We start from the raw sequence: 14,657 nt of genomic DNA, 5'->3' as shown, positions 1-14,657 counted from the left end.
ACAGCCACCTGGCCATACCACTGGGCCTTGTGCTCTTCTCATTGTTACAGAGAAAATTAATGGGGTTTACTTTTTTTGGAGGGGGGAGGTAGAGTTTTGGGGGGGGGGGTTGCTGCTAATGCGGATTCTTCCTCACTTTGACGGTCACCTCTGCATGGGGGACTCCTTGATTATAGAGGCCGCAAAGCAGGTTGTATTGGTGGTTGGCTATGTATATTGTCAGTTTTGTATTAGTCCTTCTTGTAGGGGCACTATGGACACTTTACAGTAGGAATAATAAAGATGTGGAATTACCCATAGATATTGTTTTACTAAATTACTATAGCTTCAGTGTAGATTAGTGTTGAAAAATATCGTTAGTCATTAGGATTTATGGGATATTTATTGGATTATATGTTAACGCTTGTAGCTGTGGTTCTGTCCATATCTTGGGAGCTCAAGGTTTGACTCGTCCTCTGGGCTTTTAAGAATGGGCCGATTCTCATCCCACACAGTGTTCAGCCTTTTTTGATGGTACCTTTTAATGTAAATGACCTTATCTTTCATAACATGCCTTAAGAAAACTGTCTAGGTCAGTTCATTGGAATGCTCCCTGGTATAATACCAGTGTAATACTTCTGTTCTCTGCTAAAAGATCAGTATTTGTGTGACCATGATAACCTAAATGACCCACAATCATACATTTTGTTCTATGAGTAAAGGTAGCAGAATCAAAATAGCATCTGCTTGTTCTGGTTACCATTTTCTTCCCCTTCTCCCTCGCGTCTATACTTGTTTATCTTGCTGGTATTGGTGTATTTTCTCTAGGTAAACTGGTGATGTCCCAAAACTGAGCTTTTAATACAGTTGACATGGAAACCTATGTTTCTTGATGTAAGAGGTGACACTTTGCTGTTCTAAAGTCTTCTCACCCTAAAAGACTCTCGGCCTTCAAACATCTGGAAGCATCGGTGTTAAGAGGCTAGCAACAGTTCACATGTTTGCGTTTCCTGTCACCGTTCAATTGTCAGCAAAGCTTTGCCTTTTTAGCTTTTTCTCGTATTTGTTTAGTTGAAATAGTGCTTATCTTTACTTACAGTTTTACTGAATGATCATGTTCAGTTCATCTTCGTGTGTATATAGACATCCTTTTTGAGACAGTTTTATGATTGTATATGATCGAGGCCCGATTTTACCGGTATCTACTGCTGTATAGCTTTCTAATCAAAAGGTTCGTTTAATATAGTGCTTCTGAATATGTAGATGTTTGTGTGAAAGTATTGTGTGATCGTATTCACCATATTGAACTATACTATTCACCATATTAAAAGGCTATATGCCTGATCTAAGCCAGTGTTGCTGAAATGCCTCAGCAACGGGGGGAAAAAAAGTCAGTGCCTCATTTGATCGCTGCTAAGTGTTTTAAAACACCGCTTCTTAGAGACATGCTCCCTCTAACAAAATTAGTATTCCCAGCCTCCAGGTTGGCTACAGGTACTGCAGACAACCATGCAGGTCAATGGAGCTCAGCTCACTAATCATTGTGATCAATAAAATTAAGTTTAAATATAATTACAAATGTAGTATTTAAAAATGTTTCTTTGGGTTACATTGAACTGGCATGTTTCAAAGATGTCTCAAATAGACCATGGGCACAGGATGACCAAATGTCAAAAATCAACATTTGGGGGAAAAACGCACACCTCCCAAATGTGTCCCTTTTAGTCCACAAACAACCAGACAAACCTATGCATGGGTGCTATTACTGTACTCGGGAGATGTTACTGAATACATACTGGTATGGTGTTTAGCAGTGACTTGTATCAGGAGCTGTAAATTCATACCTAAAGTACCTTTTTAAAAAAAAAAAAAAAAAAAAAACACTACTGCAAACTTTGAAAAAGGCTAGTGGTGAAATATGGTTAAAATGCCAGTATTTGAGAGACCCTGGGTTGTCTAGTTTTTAAACATTTATGTGGTTTTATTGAGGTAAATTGAAAAATTCGGCTTCAAATATGTCCAGATAACAAAAAAGAAAAGTTTGGAAATGGCAATATGCTGCTTGTACTTGAAGCAACTGTAACTTGAAATAACACCTAAAAACATTGGGTATTTCTAAACCCAGGATAAATATTAGATATCTATTTAGCTGCCTTTTCATTAGCTTTTGTAGATGAGTAAAATATTTTTCAAATAAAAAGTGCTCCTGTACCTGAAGGAATTGTTGACGGAACACATTGCCTGGTTGCCAGTGCACATGTGCGGTATACTGTCTGCCTGCACAGGAAGCATTAATTTAGGTGGGGGACACAGGCTCCAAGCAGCCATGAGAGATGCAGAAACAAGAGAGGTTCATTTAAGGTAAGTACTTGAATTTTATCTTACAGGTTGAAGAGTGCACACTAAAATATTGTAACATACTTTCTTCACTCGTTTGTCTGTACTAGAGACTGTCCCTTTAAGCCAACAATGCAAAGAACACATTCTAATACTAATGGATATCAGTTTTTTCTTTAAATGTCTTTCCTTGTCAGACATATCTCCCCTGCCACCTAGAGTTCACACAATCTGCCCCTATTCACATGAAGCTGCCACTATGGTTGCCATGTCTAACAATGTAACCCCTTATGTAATGGTAAAGGTGAGAAGAATGAAAATGGATTTGAAATTTAATAACACGCTAGTCTTGTCAGCTTCTTTTGTTCTTGTGCAAATAGCCTGTATTTAATGTGACATCTATACCCAAATCCTGCGTAACTCTATAATCGTCTTTCACAATTCGAGAACAGGTGAGGGCAGGAGATTAATGCATCTTCTGTCTCCTTCAAAGCATCTTCTTTCTATTTCAAGCCACCATATACATACTTTGTGAGGAGTTTATATGGGTGCTCTGTAATTTACTAAACTCATTCCCAAACCCATTGACTGACCTCTGCAATTGTTAAAGTAGTCTTTCTTACCACCATAATGTGAAGGGACAACCTCCTGATCATTTCTTGCAGGGAAGGGCTGAGCTTTCACTCGATCCACATATGAAACTCTCAGATGTTAAATTCTCAGATGGCTTAGTGCGGATCTTGCCAGCAAACTACCAGTTTATAGACTCCGTTAGGGCACCTGTTTCTCCTTAAACAGAACAAAGTCATTTGTTTCGATTTTGTGAACAAAGGTGTTCAAGCCACATCACTCACATGCGTACTCAAAGGCACGGATTGAACAACCTTATGCCAGGGCTCGACAAATCCCAGGCGCCAGGTCGCCATGGCGACAGAGAATTTTGTCCTGGCGCCTAGGTTTTGTCAGCCTCTTACATCCAGAAAAAATTGTGGATGTAAGAGGCTGAGTCACCACACGGGGGCGCTGGTGCCGTCTGCCCAGAAGTCTGGGCAGACCGCACAGCCACTCCGAGCCCGAGCCTGAGATCACTCCCACGGAGTGATCCTGTAGGCTGAAAACGCGGTTGCTGGAAAAGCAGCAATTGTTTTCAGCTGCCACAGGCAGCCTCAGGGAAGGGGTTTGTGTGTTGATTGGGTCCCCACACAAGTCTGGGGACCTCACCCAACACCCCCCAGCTGCCTGATCGCTCCATGGGAGCGACAGCGCAGCGTTAACCCCTTCAATGCCACAATTGTGTATGAAACATTTGTGGCATTGCAGGGGTTAACATTTGTTCCCACAAGCTTGTGGGGATTAAATATCTGTCAATGCTGTGCTCCAATGGAACATCAGCATCGAAAGAGTTAAAAAAATGAAAAAAATGTATTTAAAAAAAAAAAAAACAAACAGCACTGACCTGAAAGTTAGTTTTAAAAAAATCCTGGCTCCTAACTTTTTTACCTGGCGCCTAGATTCACAACAAATTTGTCAAGCCCTGCCTTATGCTATAGGCATTAAAGCTCCATATATCGAGATATATATATATATATTTTTATTTATTTATTTATTAGCATACTGGCTTTGGAATTAGGTTCATACAAATATAGTTGGGTATGGTGTTCCTTAGTGAGAGTGTTGCGTAACTCACTTGACCCGTGCCTATGTGTGTCTGCATATTGGCTTGCATTTCAGAGTCTGGCAAGTAATGTGTCCGGGGAGGCTATAGTAGGCAGCGGAAGTGCTATAACAGAGGATCTGAGGTCTGAATAAAATATGACCTTGGTTATAAGACACGGTCGCTTTTTTTTTATTATGAAAAAAACGTAGTCTTGTAATCAAGCAAATATGGTAAATCCATACCACTGTCTTTCTTTTGCACTGTGTATTTAGTTGATGTTCTGTATTATCTCCTTGCAGTTCTAGCAGTTTACTATTCTTGCTGTGTTTTGTTCCAAGTGACCAGTTACCCAATTTTTCTTCTTTCAAAGCAGTGTTTGAATTTTGTTTACTAGCTTGGGGATATTTTGCCCTGTTTAATATTGCTGCAGTTGATGTATGGATTTATTTCACCCTACATCATGAATGTTTCATAAGACATTTGTTTGTTTATTTTTTTTAGTGATCAAACTTAAATGCAAAACATAAATCGGATAATGCCAAATTCTGTGACTTACATAATCTGTTGTCGGTCCCAAAATAATTCAGTTCAGGTCTACAGTGGCGTAGTCTTTGAAAAGAGAAAATGATCTGAATCAGTTTGTGAATGTATGTTGAATATATAACTGGAATAATACATCAATTGCAATGTTACGTACCCATATGAGTTTAGTGCAAACACTATTAAAGGGAACTCCCAGCATTGTTTTAAATCCTTTATCTTGTGTCACAAAATATCTCATAAATAGTAGCTTCGTTTTTCTGTTTCACCTACCCAAGACCCTCTTTTATTTGTGAAGCCAGCTCTCGTTTTCAAAGCCTCTCAAAGATCAGAACACGGCTCCTATTGCATCACGTGTGACGGTGTGTAATCCTGTAAATATATATGCTACAAAGAATGTCAAGCAAACTTACAAAAGCCACATATTATTGCAAACAAGAAAATACCCTGGCTTCATGCATGCCTGCTCTGACTCCAGCTTAGCCTACTAAGTACCCCTTTTAGTGACCAAAGTCTGTCGAGGAAAGGTGGTACCTTTTTAAGCACATTTTTCTGCTTCTTCAAGTAACCAAAGCCCAATTAGGTACCTTATTCACAAAAACTGCCATATAGAAAAAAAACTTGAGTCCCCTTCACTGGGGAGGGGAAAGCTTTTTCGGGGGGAGATCTTTAGGAGTTAACATTGCAAAATATGACTTGACCACTGGTCCCATGTAGTCTGTCCATAATATCTGCTATAAAGATTCAAACCTTAACCGGTCCTTGATGTTATATTCAGGCTTCCAGTCTCCCCAGCTGGCTGGGGTAGGCACAGGCCCATAAGCAATGTCCTACCAACCAATAAGGTGATCAGCCCTTGATGCCACTAGGAACGGCTTTGTCAGTAAGTGGTTAGCAATCCAGCATCTGAGTAAGTAGTTATCACCAACAGCACTTAAGATATAAACATAGCAGGGTTTATTATCCATATGATGATGATCCTAAGCTTTTTAAAATAACTCTAGGAAATAGAGTATATCACGTCTGTGTTCTGTAAATAGACACGTGGACGGATTGTAAACTGCAACTACTCTGAGCAAATATCTTATGTGTATTATAGACTGGTGCATATTATACTCGGTGTTGTATGTTATGGCTCCAGCTTTAACACTGTGGAGGAGGGGTTCATGTTGCTTGCTGCCATCAGATTGCCATTCGGAACTGGTAACCTAATGCACGGGGCACGGAGGAGGACTCATGGGTCCTAAACAGAAATAATCTGTTTACTTGTCATTAACTTACCGCACTGAATATTGTGTGGACAAGTACATGGGTTTATTTTAAACATATATGCATGTATCATGTATGTTGCACATTTTAGTACAAAACATACTGAATATTGTATTTTTTAAATATTTGTTCCTGCACCCTTCTCATGCTGTGTTCTAAATGTCCCAGGGTTACAGGTTTGCTCCTTAACTTATACACTAGATCTGTGGAGTTCTTCATCCGAGATAAATATGAAAGGAAGAAATATTATGACAAGAATGCATCCACAGCGATCAACGTAAGTACAGTTTTCTTTTATCGAAAAGAATGGCTCTACCGCCAAAGATACGCGGTACTGCTAGGTGTGAACACATCTATTGTTAAAAACTGCAAAGATAAGGTCATAGGTTTCATACTCATCAGTCCATATGAAAAATGTGAATGCATTTATTAATACATATTCACTGATTATTAGAAGCCTGCTTTTTTTTTGGGGGGGGGGGCGTTATTTGTATCGCATATAAATAAAATCCGTTCAATGAGAATAAATTAGTCACAATGTCGTATAAAAATCAGTATTGGAACAGAGACTCTGGTCTGGTGTGTCAGTAGTTTACAAAAGTACATTGCTCAATGAACCATTCTTTGGTTGCACGTAATAGTAGAAATACTACTGTGAATTCTGCTGACGTAACAGTCATGTGACATTTTCTTTCCAGTAACTTTGCTTAGAAAGTGTAAGCTTAAAATGTTTAGCTTAAAATGTTTAATTGTAGGCTCTTCTCTCGACTCGCATATAAATTGAACCACATTAAATTAGAATAAACAGTTGAAGTCTGTCCAGACCCTGCTGGGATATCCAATCGCTCTGATGAGGCACTGATCATACACTGTGATCTCTATGCAAGTCTATAGGAATATACATAGCAGCATAATCCAAAGTTCAGTCTTCCTGAAAGCCCGCATGGATCGAATGATGAGAGATCTTTGCCAGATGGTCGCTGATCTCTCAGGGCCAAGGGTCGTAGGCTGTGCGTTGTATAGGTGTGTGCAGGTGCAGGCAAAAGGTGTTCATGTGTATTTATTCCATATGTAGAAATTCAAATTTGTAGCTCTATTAAAATGTGTAAAAACACCCAAGTGTCCTGGTGTCGCACACCACTCAGACTTTTTTTTTTTTTTTTTATCCAAACAATTTTTTTTTGGGAAGTTGCTGTTAAATAAAAGATGATATTTTGATTGAATGAAGAAAGGGCTTATGTATAGATTGGTGCTGTGTGCTGCATGATCCCCCTGCGAGTTAGAGACCTATCCAGCAAAGCAATAGCAGCAAGTTTTTCCACATAATCCTATTTTGTAACCTAATCTAATTGTTCCATCTCTCCACAAAATGCACCTTTTCTTTTTGTGTATGCGTGCCGATTTGATTTTGTATATAGCTTGGGTTTTTGTTTGGCTTTATTTTTATGAAGCATTACAATGTCAGGTTGGAATTGACTTTTATGGTAGACTGTGGTGGCTTCTGGTCCTTGTCTCTCTTTGAAGACTGCAGTGGTCTTCATAGCTTCATGAGCCCCATCAAGCTTTGGCCGAGTAAAGGATGGGATGGCCTACAGATGACTTCAGGTCCGGTTTCCACTGTGTCTCCTTTTGAGGACGTTTTGGTTCACCCCCTACTTTTTATTATGATTCAGAAGCATCATCAGCACGGACTTCAGAAAACAAAAATCTTTTGATGAGAGCACAGGTTTTCTACTTTAACCGGAGGCAAACACTTTTTTTTCCCTTCTTGATTGCAATTCTGTAATGATTAGGCAGTTCACGTTTCAATTTATTTTAATTCCATTTTTTTAATTACATTTATGTACGTATACAAACATTTTCAATGTGATCTGTCACAAATAGTCTTATTGTGTTCACACTTCTGTTTTAATCCATATGCTTAGTATTGCTGTGAACAATGTAGGCTTAAGGCAGAATTCATAATACAGGTAGAAATCCCAGCTCGTTTAATCTTTGGTTAATTAAAAAGCAAGTCAAACTTGCGTTTTCTCTTGCCCTATAAATAGATCTGTTATTGCATAGAAAACCTTTAACATAAAACATAAGCTGGTATGTTTAATTTGATATAGAGTCTCTGAATAGTCAATGAGTGCATGGCAATAACAATATTATGCTAATATACCGTATTTCCCCAAGTATAAGATGCTCCCTTGTATAAGACGTCTTTATTACATATTACATGAAGTTATTGTATTGGCTTCCTGGGCATGGTATGAGTGAATTTGATGTTAGCTGCTAGCAATTGTTAGCAATCACACTCCTATCATGCTCAGGCTGCCAGTACATGCAAATCACTTTCAGCCTCCGTGTTCCCCCTACACATGGATCCATGCTCTCGCCCACACACCCACACCTTACCTGAACTGCAGATCTTCTGCTGCCGCTCATAGACTTCCGTGGGGGCTGTTTCCCCTCTGCCTTGCTTGAGCAGGAACTGAGTGGAGTCATATGATGCGATGTGCATTCACGTGACTCCACTGGGTTCCTGTGTCTCCGTGGAGGATCAGGAGACGCTGCTGATCAAAACAGGTAAGCAGGTCCCCTTTCCAGTCCCTTTTTTAGTAAAAAAAAATATATATATATACCACCACTGTATAAGACGCCCCAAATTTTTCTAAAAAAGGTGCGTCTTATACATGGGGAAATACGGTATATTTAACTAGCTATTCACAGCTCCGTTCCTTGGAAGTTCCATAGCCTTTGGCCCCATTGGAATCAACAGTAAAGCAAATCCTAGCTGAGATTGGAATAGTAATAGATGAACACTGTTATAGAGGTGGATATGCTGACATATACCAGACCTAGATATTAAATATGGCTTTTAAAGACTGAGAAATAAGAAGCCCAATTGAATGACCTACTTAATAGCTACACTTTTGAAAATTTTACCACCTAGGGCACAGTCATGTAACTGACACTAACAGATCAAACACAAGTACTGGTTTAGCAAACATTACTTGTTTCTCATAGCAACTGCTATTTTCCGTTAAAAAAAAACAAACAAAAAAAACAGCCCACCTAAATATATGAAAGCAGTTTTCTAGACATCTGACCCAGTAACTGAACAATTGAGTTAACTAGGTGTAAAGTTGTGTCCAGATCTCCTTGATACAATCTGAAACTAATGGAAGCCAAATATGTTGTTCATGTAAATATTTATTTAAAACCCCAAACATTATCGTCCTATTTGTGACAGTTTTTGCACATGTGAGTAGTAGTGAAATGTGTACATGCATGATGTTTCTTAAATACAAATTTTACTGTGTTCTAAAGATTCTAGTTATGTGATTGGATAGATAGATGGGATTTTCAGTCTATGGGTTATATGAGGGACAAAAATAGGGTGGGACAATGGTGTATATAAAACGTGTGGTGGTTTCAACAATGCTGTTTTTTTGTTTGTTTTTTTTTTCTTCAGTAGATAGAAATGTAATTTGTGTTTTTTAATAGCTCAAAAGGCAAAATGGGTCTGCTTGCCTAATGCCTGTCAACAGGACTAGCTAATGGATGTCGCTGTTACTTAAACATAACATATATCCGATCAGAGCTAGACGAGTGTAAAGCTCATGACCTTTCATTGCCTTTTTTACTAGCTCCTTCGGCAAAGTCTTTTAATTTTTTTTTTTTTTTTTTTTAGTTTCTATTTTTACATGCCTCATTGGCATATTTTTCTACTCCTTTTTTGTGCCGTTTTCATTTTTTTTTTTCTTTAACTACGTTGGTGCTTCAGGTTAGAATGTGTACATGATTCGTAGTGATTAATATGTATAAACCTGACCTTCTTTGCAATTGCAAAGAATTGCCGATTGGATGAGGCAGTTTCTCCTTTGGGATGTTAAGATTTTTGCATGGGAAGTTGACTTGCACATAAAGCCTACTTACGCTCTGTTCATTCATACCCTGTCAGTCTGCATTCTGTTAGCTTTTGTATATCATTTTGTCATACGTCGCATACTATTTTATTCTAAAACTATTTTTTTTGGCCTTTTTTATTTTGCTTTTGTGATTCCTCCCGATCATGTACAACTAGGGAGTAGAGTGCTTAGACTAAAGGATCTGAAAGACTGTGGTGAGTGAGGACAAAACAAAATGAGGTCAATAATATTAAATGGTGCAGGGCACTAAATATCAGTTTTAATTCTGCCAAATAGATCTGTTGTGTACTTTCTTACATGGCAATAGCTGGCTTTCTTGTGGCTAATTGTCCTGACAGTGTTGGGAAAATGTAATCCACTATTTCCAGGTTTCGTAGTGACTTATTGATTTAACTGGGCTACTGGTGTCGCCAAGCGGCACACATGGAATCTATAAAGCAATAAACGTCGGCTATATAGGAAAGACCTGCTTAAATGTATTATAACATAACATCTGCCTCTGTGATACCGTATTTAAAAGCGCAAAGTCCATTGTGTTTTTTTTTTTTTTTTTTTTTTTTTTTATTATACTGCCTGTCATATGATGTTGTTGTTCCACCACAAAAACAAAAGAAGGCTGTGTAATTTTTGCATAGGGTTAAAAATGAAACAGCGGTAAATGTGCGCTAATCGGTCACAAATATGAGCTATCTGGCAGCCCCACAGCTAAGTTACTGGGTTTGCTGCTTTGGGGGTGGGGCTAGCATGATCATGGGTGTGGCTATCTGAGTAGTTTAAGCACAGAATAGGAAGTGGGCGGGGTTATTAGGGGTGTATAAAGCAAAGAAACATGTGCACACTGTGTAGAACAGGCATGTCCAAACTTTTTTCGAAGAGTGCCAGATTTGATGAAGTGAACATGTGCGAGGGCCGACCATTTTGCCTGACATTTTCTGAACCATTAAAATTAAATGCAAATTAACTATTTAACTTCCCACAATCTCCCCTCTTCCCCCCTACCCCTCCTTCTCACAATCTCCCCTCTTCCTCCCTACGCCACCTTCTCACAATCTCCCCTCTTTCTCCCTACCCCTCCTTCTCACAATCTCCCCTCTTCCTCCCTACCCCTCCTTCTCACAATCACCCCTCTCCCTCCCTACCCCCTTCTCACGATCTACCCTCTCCCTCCCTCCCTACCCCCCCTTCTCACGATCTACCCTCTCCCTCCCTCCCTACCCCCCCTTCTCACGATCTACCCACTCCCTCCCTACTCCCCTTTGTAGGTCACTTACTGTCAACTCCTGTGTTGGGAGCGTGAGGCGTTTGTCTCGGGTGCCGGCGCTTCACTGCTGAGTGCCGGCATATGACGTCATATGCCGTCGCTCAGCGTGAAGCACCGGCACTCGAGACAAACACCTCACGCTTCCAACACTGCACTCTGGGCAGCGCAGAGGCAGGCGGCGGTGGCAGCGACGGCGAGCAGAGGAGTCCTGGATTTCTGTCAATCAGGGGGGCCCAAGAGGTGCCGAGCGGTCGTTTTCAGCAACCGCTCGGCACCCCTTGGGCCCCACTGACTGGCAGAACTCCAGGGCCCGGTCGCAGTCGTGACCCGGTAGTTCCGCCACTGCCTACAATTTCTTCATCAGATGCCCTTGTGGCTGTGTGTGCCAGGGCAGGGAGAAGGAAAGCCCAAATCTAGCGACGTCCGAGATCGCAAGATTTGGGCTTTCCTTCTCCCTGCGCCGGCACACACAGCCACAAGGGCATCTGATGAAGAAATTGTGTAGGGGAGGGCAGGGTCGTACCTAGAGTATTTGGCACCCGGGGCGGATCCTGTATGTGGCACCCCCCCCCACACACACACTTTAAAACTACCTGGCCGAAACTGAATATGACCCCCCCCACACACCATAAAAAAATCTAACACTTTTATTTAAAGTAAGTAACACACCAAAATAGGACAAAACAATTAAATAACAATATATATATATATATATATATATATATATATATATATATATATAATTGTTAACAGCAATCACATTCCTATCATGCCCAGGCATACCCAGATTCCAGGAGGCACTCGCAGACTTGGCATGATAGGAGTATGATTGCCTTATCTACCCCTTCTCGCTCCCTTCTGCCCTATCTACCCCTTCTCACTCCCTTCTCCCTATCTACCCCTCCTAACAATCTACCCTCTCCCTCTTTGAAGTTCACTTACCTTTCAGGAGTCCTGCAGTGGGGGTGCAAGGCCTCTGTCTCCCAGCTCTGCCACTGCATGGAACAGTATAGAGTGATGGGAGTTATGATGTACTTTAGAGCATAATTATATAATGAAAAATACATTGGAAATGGTACAGCATAACACCCATCACTCTCACACATTTACCAATCCACACGCACATACCAATCCACACGCACATACCAATCCACACGCACATACACCAATCCACACGCACATACACCAATCCACACGCACATACACCAATCCACACGCACATACACCAATCCACACACACATACACCAGTCCACACACACATACACCAGTCCACACACATACACCAATCCACACACATACACCAATCCACACACATACACCAATCCACTCTCACTGTATGCTTTCCTACCTTTCCTCTTTTCTCCTTACAGCTCCTTTTCCTGCTCTTCGCTCCTCTTCTTCTTCAGTTCTTCCTTCTTCTTCCGAGGGCACGGGGTTCAGAGGGCACGGACAGTGGTGGGCGCGGCTTCAGTGTTGTGCGCCGGGATCTGACAACAAACCCCGGCGCACAACAGCTGTTGCCGCGCGGATCGCAAGGGAGCGGTATCGGAGGTCTTTAACAGACCTCCGGCTCCCTTGAGTGATTTTAAGCCAGGTTCAAGGGAAATCCTTGAACCGGCTTAAAATCACTCAAGGGAGCCGGTGGTCTGTTAAAGACCTCCGATACCGCTCCCTTGCGAGCCTGCTCCTCCAGCGGCGGACATTACTGTCCGTCTCTGGAGGGGAGCCGGGTGCCGGCAAGTTGGCACCCCTCTGATGAGCGGCACCCGGTGCGGACCGCCCCCCGCTCCCCGCTAGGTACGCTACTGGGGGAGGGTTAGATTTCAACCCTGTTTAAAGTTACTGTAGACGAGGGTTGAAATCTAACCCTCCCCTACACAATTTATTCATCAGATGCCCCTGTGGCTGTGTGTGCCGGCGCAGGGAGAAGGAAAGCCCAAATCTCGCGCTTTCCTTCTCCCTGCGCCGGCTGATGACGCCAAGTCCCGTGGCTCACCTGGGGGCCGTATCAGTCCGGAACGCGGGCCGCAATTTGCCCGCGGGCCGGACTTTGGACATGCCTGGTGTAGAAGGTCGAAGGCTGTCCCGCAGACCCTGTCATAATCTATTCTGTAGAGTATCCAGGTTCCCTGCTCAGAAGGGGCTCTCTCCCAGACCATTTAGCCCCACACCATTAGCGAGAATCAATCACCTCATCAATATTCAAATCCATAATCCATTTTTGAAGAAGCAATCATAACAGATGTTTGTTTTTTAAATGCTTTTTTTTTTTTTTATTAATCTTTGCTGAGGTTTTTCATGGCATCAGCGTTGGCCCCCTGAGGGTTCGTGCAAAAGCTTATCTATTTATTATTTATGTCACATTGTCAATGTGTCTGTAAATCCAGTTTAGGAAATGCGTTTTTTTTTTTTTTTTCTTCAACACGACCGTGAATAAGACACAACATGAAGGTGAGGTTTTGTGGGTTTTTTTTTCTCTCCAGCATTATCAAGGATTGTACAAAAGATAATCCAGGCTAATTCTGCCTTGCACAGGCTGTCTGTGTGATAGCGTATTGAAGCACAAGTTAAATGCGGTTTGCATTGACAGCTTCTCGGGGCTGCTGAACTAGGGGGGAGGGGGAAGAATGCAGGTGTGTGGATTCCCTTGAGTTAAGTGCATAAAACATTGGGGACCCACACAATTTTAAAAGACAAAACTGCTTAATAAAAAAAATTCTCTAAACCAGGGTGCACCTGACTGGACTACTAAAATATACTTGTTAGATGTTTGAATTTCTGTTTTTAATTGCACCTACGACATGGGTAGATTCTGGGATTCCAGCATGCTTCACAGGTACAGATAAAGAGGAAATTCTTGACTTGAAAGTCTCTAGATTTACCAATTTATGCCCCTAGCTTCAAAAAGAAAGCAGTGTCACGGATGTGCGTTTCTGTGTGAGTGGGGGGTGTGTGCATCTGCCAGTATCTTTTTGTGTCTGGGTGGGTTAGTGTGAGTGTCTGGGCGGGTTAGTGTGAGTGTCTGGGCGGGTTAGTGTGAGTGTCTGGGTGGGTTAGTGTGAGTGTTAGGGTTAAAGATGACTAAATGTTAGTGTCTGGGTGTGTTAGTATCAAGACTTGTGTGGGGTGAGGACCCCCTCCCGAAGCCATGTTCTGGATCAGTCTTTGCCTTTTTTGCTGCAACTTCACATCTACTCGGTATATGATACTAAACATTGAGTATTCCATAACTTTATGACATGGTGTTTGTTTCTTCAATTAAAAAAACATTCTGATTATGTTGCTGTGAGCCATGCACCTGAAAAGGCACCTAATGCTGCAATTACATAGAACAAGGAAAATCTGCTGGAGTACATTTAAGGATGTTGTGTTGGATGGGCTATGTTTGGCAGTACCATAAACCCTGCCGTTAAAACGGTGAGCATACAATTATGTAGTGATTTTTAATGAGACTATCTTCTAGAACTTCTGTAGAATTTCATAAACCTGCTGCTAAATGCGAAACGTATTTCCCAGTTGCCAGAAGAAACATACCGGTAATTTCAGGTAAAATAATAGTCTGCTGATTCTCACCAATGATTTACCCAACCAGACAGCCCAACATTTCAGATGGTCATATAAGGATGTTTGATAATAGGGAGTGCAGTTACAGCTGTGATGGGGGCAGGGGAGCTGAATCAAGATACTTTGTGCCTG

At 41.4% G+C, this 14,657-nt stretch overlaps 1 protein-coding gene across 2 annotated transcripts in view; it reads left to right on the top strand.

Annotated features, from left to right (window-relative positions):
- Positions 1–14,657, top strand: part of SMAP1 (small ArfGAP 1) — a 118,330-nt gene that overhangs the window by 42,833 nt on the left and 60,840 nt on the right. For both annotated transcript variants that reach the window (XM_053461169.1, XM_053461170.1), the window contains exon 4: positions 5,984–6,059. In XM_053461169.1, the coding sequence (XP_053317144.1) occupies positions 5,984–6,059 (76 nt within the window). The remainder of the gene's footprint in view (positions 1–5,983; positions 6,060–14,657) is intronic.

The sequence above is a fragment of the Spea bombifrons genome, chromosome 3, assembly GCF_027358695.1.
Source record: "Spea bombifrons isolate aSpeBom1 chromosome 3, aSpeBom1.2.pri, whole genome shotgun sequence".
NCBI lineage: Eukaryota > Metazoa > Chordata > Amphibia > Anura > Pelobatidae > Spea > Spea bombifrons.
This window is presented reverse-complemented; position numbering and strand designations above follow the sequence as displayed.